We start from the raw sequence: 6000 nt of genomic DNA, 5'->3' as shown, positions 1-6000 counted from the left end.
CTCCTCCTCCTCCTCCTCCTCCTCCTCCTCCTCCCACCATGCGTGCTCTGTGTCCTGAAGATAAGGGAAGTGGAAGTCCCCGGAAACAGGACTGTTCGACTGCGGCGAATACCCATACAAGCCCTGCGCTCGATCGCGAACCTGCTCCGATTCCCCGATTCGCTGCCGTTCTTCCTCGGTCAGCCCGGGCCTGGACACCCGCAGGTACCACGTGATGGTCTCACCCTCCGGCGCATCCAGGATCCCCTCCCGACACGCCTGAAAGCACTGCTGCGCCTCGTGGTAGTTCTCACGGAAGTACTCCACCCGACCCTGCCAGTACTGGCACCGCGCCAGGCACACCGGGTTGCCGAGCCGCTGGGCGATGCCGAAGGCCTCGAGGACGAAGTGCTCGGCCTCGCGGTCCTGGCCCTCCTCGAGGAAGGTGATCGCCCGGTGCAGGGCCAGGGTGATCTCCCACCGGTCCAGCTTCTCGTCGAGCCCGGCCAGCAGCGGCTCGATCGGGGACTCCGCCCGTCGCCGTTCCAGGTGGGCCTCCAGCGCCGCTCGCGCCTCGGCTTTCTTCCGGCGCCGCGCCGCCCGCCGCGCCGCCGCCTTCTCCCGGGCCTCCACCTGCGTCGGTGACGGCGTGGACTCGCGGTCCAGGAACTCCGTCCCCACGTACCAGTAGCCCTCGTCCGGGTCGTACTCCTTCCACGAGGTGTCGCCCTCGTCCAGCGGCGGCAGCGGCTCCGGGTTGTACTCCGAGGCCAGGTCGGAGTCGTTGCCGCCGTCTCCCTCGTCTGATGAGAAGTCCTTGAATTGGTACTCGTCGGGGTCACCGTGGCGGTCCGCTTCGTCCTCGGAGGAGGATTCGCCGAAGAAGTGGCGCTTGATGGGTGGTAGGGGGTTCATTTTCTTTTGTTGTTGTTGTTTTTGTGTGGTGAAAGGTGCTATGGGTTTAACTTTGGTTTTAGGGTTGTGGAAAATGTCTAGGGGGGCTTATATGTCTGTAAATGTGCGGGTACCCCTGGGTTTGATGGTGAATTGGCTCTTTCATGGTGCTCGCTGGCGGACAAAGCACCGTGGGACAAAGAAATTGTGTCTCTGTTTGGTGAGGCGTGACTCCCAGCCATTCTGCGGTTTCCCGAGACATCAAGGCGACGTGTCGCCGCTTGACAGTTTACTCGGGACTCGAAGTGCGGAAGAGATCTGATGGAGAGAGCTAAGATGACCTGGGTCATGATCATCCTAGCAGCTGCAGGGCAGCAAGAATCTGATTAGCCCTAATCTTATCACATCTGTTCAGCCTTTCCCGGTACTGTACTGTTTGTGGTGATCATCTGACAGTGTAACCACAGGCAGGCACTGAGTTGCTGGACTTGGCGCACCCGGCGGACCATTTTTCTGTTTCTGAAGGCTTCCAGCAACACGAATGGATTATGAATCAAGGAAAACTTGCTGTGAGTCAGATTGGATCACAACCTTGGTAAGCAGAGACATGGATCTCAGTTAGCGTAAGAAGAGCTACAATGAACTGCCGTTACTAAGTATGTCAGAGCTGAAGACAAAACATCCAAACCCAGCAAACAGGTGGAGATCTCCACCCCGGAGTGGGGCCGATACGACCCTGGCCAAACAGTGCAACAGTGCAAACACCACAAAGCACAGAGCAATGCAAACACAACGTCATGACCCTCTCATGCACTCCTCGATTCATCCACTCACTTCCACTCTGTCTCTTTCTCTCTCGTTCTCGCCCAACTTTATTGTCAGATTGTCAGACTCGTTGGAAATTGCACCCGCATGTCTGCGTCACTTCCATCTTTCTCACAGCTCCATTGGATCATTCCACCACTCAGCGGGGGAGTTCGGAGAACAAAAACAAAAAAAAAAAACATGATGGATGGACCGACCTAACAGTATCTCCAAGGAATTCCCTTCCTTGCATGGTGGGGTTCCTTGTAAAAATAACCCATCAACTTCCCCTCCTTTCAGCCGTGGTCTGACTGCCATCGAGCAATAGTCGAGAGTCTCATCATCCATGGCTGACCGATAAGATCCATGCCCCGGTGGGCTGTTTGCATTCGACTCCTCGGCGTCCACAAATGTTCAGGGACATACTCATACAAGGCACCGTGCCCCCTCTCTTTCCCCCCACCAGCAGAAGGCTACTACTTATGCAGGTGGTCTTGCCTTTCCTGTTTATTTACACCTCATTCAGATCTTCTCGGTGCTGCAAGGGCCGACTGACTTGACTGACTGACTTGCCTTTCACCCCTCTCCCCATTTTACCCCTCTTTCCTCCATAACTACATACTGCCCTTCGCACCCGACGTGCATCCGCATATATACAACAACATTCTTAGGCGCACACACTACATTGCCCTCTCTTTGTCCTCTCTCCCTACCTCTTTCTCTGTCTCTATCTTGCTCTCTCAGACCTATTATAGAGTGCGCCTTTTGGCTAGTCCCAAAATTTTGGTGTTTGGACGGGGTTATACTTGTCTTCCTGAACTTTTCCTTTTTCTCCCCCTTCCAAAGGACCTCGGTATATTATAAAATAGACTTCAAGCCACACGGGCCTGCAACCATGTCTCCGTTAACTTGTCCGACCAAGAGTGTCGACATTGTGGCCATCCACCAACATGAACTCGAGTTCTCCCTGGTGAACGAGATCCAGCGAGGAATCTCTCCTCCGGCTGGCACCAGTCGCTCAATGCCCACCATGCTGTTGTATAATGACCAGGGCCTGAAGCTCTTCGAGGAGATCACTTACCTCGAGGAGTACTACCTAACCAACGCGGAGATTGAGGTGCTACGCACGCACGCCAAGCGGATCGTGGAGCGCATCCCGGACAATGCGCAGTTACTGGAGCTAGGAAGTGGGTATGTGTTGCTTTCTATCTTTTCTTCCACCCCTCCAAGAATCCGAGCAACGGAAGCTAAAATGGAATTCGAACTGTATAGAAACCTCCGCAAGGTTGAGATTTTGCTCCGCGAGTTTGAGTTAGCCGGCAAGCGCGTTGATTACTATGCCCTCGATCTGTCCCTTCCCGAGCTTCAACGCACCTTCTCCGAAATTTCGATCGACGACTTCACGCACGTCGAGTTCCACGGCCTGCATGGCACGTACGACGACGCTATGGCTTGGCTGGATAGACCCGAGAACCGCAAGCTGCCGACGGTGATCATGTCCATGGGCTCGTCGATTGGAAACTTTGACCGACCGTCGGCGGCGAGCTTCCTGGGGCAATTCGCTCGGCTCCTGGGCCCCAACGATCTGATGATTATCGGACTGGATGCTTGCAGTGATCCGGACAGGGTGTTCCGGGCTTATAATGACTCCAAAGGCATCACGCGGCAGTTCTATGAGAATGGGCTCGTTCATGCCAATGCTGTGCTGGGGTATGAGGCGTTCAAGCTGGAAGACTGGGATGTTGTTACGGATTATAATGTTGCGGAAGGGACACATCGGGCGTTCTACGCGCCGAAGCATGACGTGACCATTAATGAAACGGTGATCAAGAAGGGCGAGAAGCTGATCTTTGAAGAGGCGTACAAGTATAGTGCTACGCAGCGGGAGCAGTTGTGGCATGATGCTGGGTTGATCCATAAGGTGGAGTATGGGAATGAGGCCGGGGAGTATCGTATGTTTCACTCCCCAACTTCCTTTTCACTCCATGCGCGCAGCGCTCTGGGGTCACCCTGGGGTGTTGCCTGCAACGGCCGAAGCTGACTCGGGTGTTTACAGATCTTCATATCCTGTCTTCAGCAGTTTTGAATTATCCGACGAAATCTTCACAGTATGCGGCAGGTGCGGTCCCGACATACGAAGAGTTCCGGAAGCTTTGGACGGCGTGGGACATCGTCACTAGGTCGATGGTGCCTCGCGAGGAGCTGCTTTCCAAGCCGATCAAACTGCGCAACGCCTTGATATTCTATTTTGGTCATATCCCGACATTCTTAGGTAAGTGCTTGACTCCTGGGTTGACTTCAACTTTACTAAGCCCCAACAGATATTCACCTCACTCGAGCGCTGGGCGATGAGCCGACTCATCCCAAGTCATACCAGATGATTTTTGAACGTGGCATTGACCCCGACGTGGACAACCCTGAACAGTGCCATTCACACAGCGAGATTCCAGATGAATGGCCGCCGCTCAACGAGATTCTGGATTACCAAGAACGAGTTCGTAGTCGCGTTCGGTCCGTCTACCAGAAGAACGACCTGTCCCAGGATCGCACGCTGGGGGAAGCTCTGTGGATCGGTTTCGAGCATGAAGCCATGCACCTTGAGACCTTTCTCTACATGCTCGTTCAGAGTGAGCGGATAAACCCCCCGCCTGCTGTCCCCAGGCCGGACTTCGAAAAGATATTCCAAGACGCCCGAGAGCGCGAGAGGTCGAACGACTGGTTCACCATTCCCGAACAGATTCTTTCCATAGGACTTGACGATGACGGGGTATCGGTGCCTAGTGTATCCTACGCATGGGACAACGAAAAGCCGGCGAGGGTCATTTCTGTCCAGGCATTCCAGGCACAGGGTCGACCCATCACGAATGGCGAATATGCTAGATATCTCCAAGCGAATAGCTTGGACCAAAAACCAGAGTCGTGGGTTTGGACCCATCCCAAGGGGTCGTCTGGTGTCGTGCATGGTGGACATAGTAACGGCCACGCTACGAAGGAGTACCTGGCGAGCTTTGCAGTTCGTACGGTGTTTGGGCCGGTGCCGTTGCAGTATGCGCAGGATTGGCCGGTCATTGCGTCATACGATGAGTTGGCACAATATGCGCAATGGATGGGCTGTCGAATTCCAACCTACGAGGAAGTGAAGAGTATCTATGCCCACGCGGCTCAATTGAATGGCAAACAGGACTTGCCTAATGGATATGGGTCGGTTACCTGGTTCGTGGTGTTTAAGTCCATAAGGCTAATGGTGAATAGTCACAGCGAGACAAACGGCGTTAACTGGCACGGAAACGGCGTCCCCGCCACCAAGTTGAATCATCCTGCGAAGGCGTCGCATGAGTCGCAGCCGGTGTTTGTGGACCTCGACGACTGCAACGTCGGGTTCAAGCACTGGCACCCTACCCCGGTCATCCAGCACGGCGATCGACTTGCCGGGCACGGTGAGCTCGGCGGGGTATGGGAATGGACGAGCTCAACTCTGGAGCGACAAGAAGGGTTTGAGGCGATGAAGATCTACCCGGGATATACCTGTACGTTCTACCCCAAGAGTACCATGTCGCCTGTTGGGACAATTGCTAACGCGTGACGAAAGCCGACTTCTTCGATGGCAAGCACAATATCATTCTTGGCGGGTCCTGGGCTACTCACCCCAGGATTGCGGGGCGGACGACATTGTAAGTTTTCTTGTTAGTCTTGGGTCGTTTTAGGAGACATTTGCTAATTCCGATCTGGGGGAAGTGTCAATTGGTATCAGCGGAATTATCCTTATCCTTGGGCGGGGGCACGGTTGGTGCGGGATCTTCGATGATGAGGGACGTCACAAAGTGTGGAAGGGGATGGGGTTGTCTGTTTGTAATGGAGTGGTATGGTTAGTTTTTCAATGGAGATAGTGACTTCCAGTGTTGATGGATGAGGAATGGGTGTGAGGCCCGATGATTCTGTCTAGAGTGTGTCTGCTCTGGCCGAGTTTCTGGATGCTGCGGGCGTAGTACTGTCCCATCTGAGGGTATCACGGCTGCGGTAGATGGTATTGTTCGAGATCGAGTAGGGCATGCATCATGCATGAATGCATGGACCGGTTTACTGCCGAGAAGTACACGACTCTGCTTGCATACTTTCACTCGCTGAGGACCAGAACGCATAATGATGACGATAGTTACAGAATAGGGTACTGCAATCGCACTGTACTGTAGGTAGGATCCAGGTGTTGTAGTACTGTACGGGCTACCTTCAATTTCGAACTTGATCCAGCTCGTAAGATAATCAGCGCGGTGTAGACCGGCCGATCCTCCCTGCGTTTACAAAGCAATGAGGATAAAAAAAATC

The 6000-nt window shown here is 54.1% G+C and overlaps 2 protein-coding genes across 2 annotated transcripts; one reads left to right on the top strand and one right to left on the bottom strand.

Annotated features, from left to right (window-relative positions):
• Positions 1-37: 37 nt before the first annotated feature.
• Positions 38-894, bottom strand: BO82DRAFT_398360 (uncharacterized protein; the record flags this gene model as incomplete). Its single annotated transcript, XM_025639024.1, has 1 exon — positions 38-894. A coding segment is annotated over one exon (857 nt), but the record flags the coding sequence as incomplete, so codon positions are not given.
• Positions 895-2264: 1370 nt separating this feature from the next.
• BO82DRAFT_145067 (DUF323 domain protein) lies at positions 2265-5513 on the top strand. Its single transcript, XM_025630115.1, has 7 exons — positions 2265-2868; positions 2950-3629; positions 3734-3949; positions 3999-4878; positions 4930-5204; positions 5267-5348; positions 5413-5513. The coding sequence occupies exons 1-7, from the start codon at positions 2573-2575 to the stop codon at positions 5480-5482; spliced, it is 2499 nt and encodes an 832-aa protein (XP_025496244.1). The 5' UTR covers positions 2265-2572; the 3' UTR covers positions 5483-5513.
• The last annotated feature ends 487 nt before the right edge of the window (positions 5514-6000 follow it).

Source organism: Aspergillus uvarum (assembly GCF_003184745.1).
Source record: "Aspergillus uvarum CBS 121591 unplaced genomic scaffold BO82scaffold_5, whole genome shotgun sequence".
Taxonomy (NCBI): Eukaryota; Fungi; Ascomycota; class Eurotiomycetes; order Eurotiales; family Aspergillaceae; genus Aspergillus; species Aspergillus uvarum.
The sequence above is the reverse complement of the archived record's forward strand: the minus strand, read 5'-3'. Positions and strand labels throughout refer to the sequence as shown.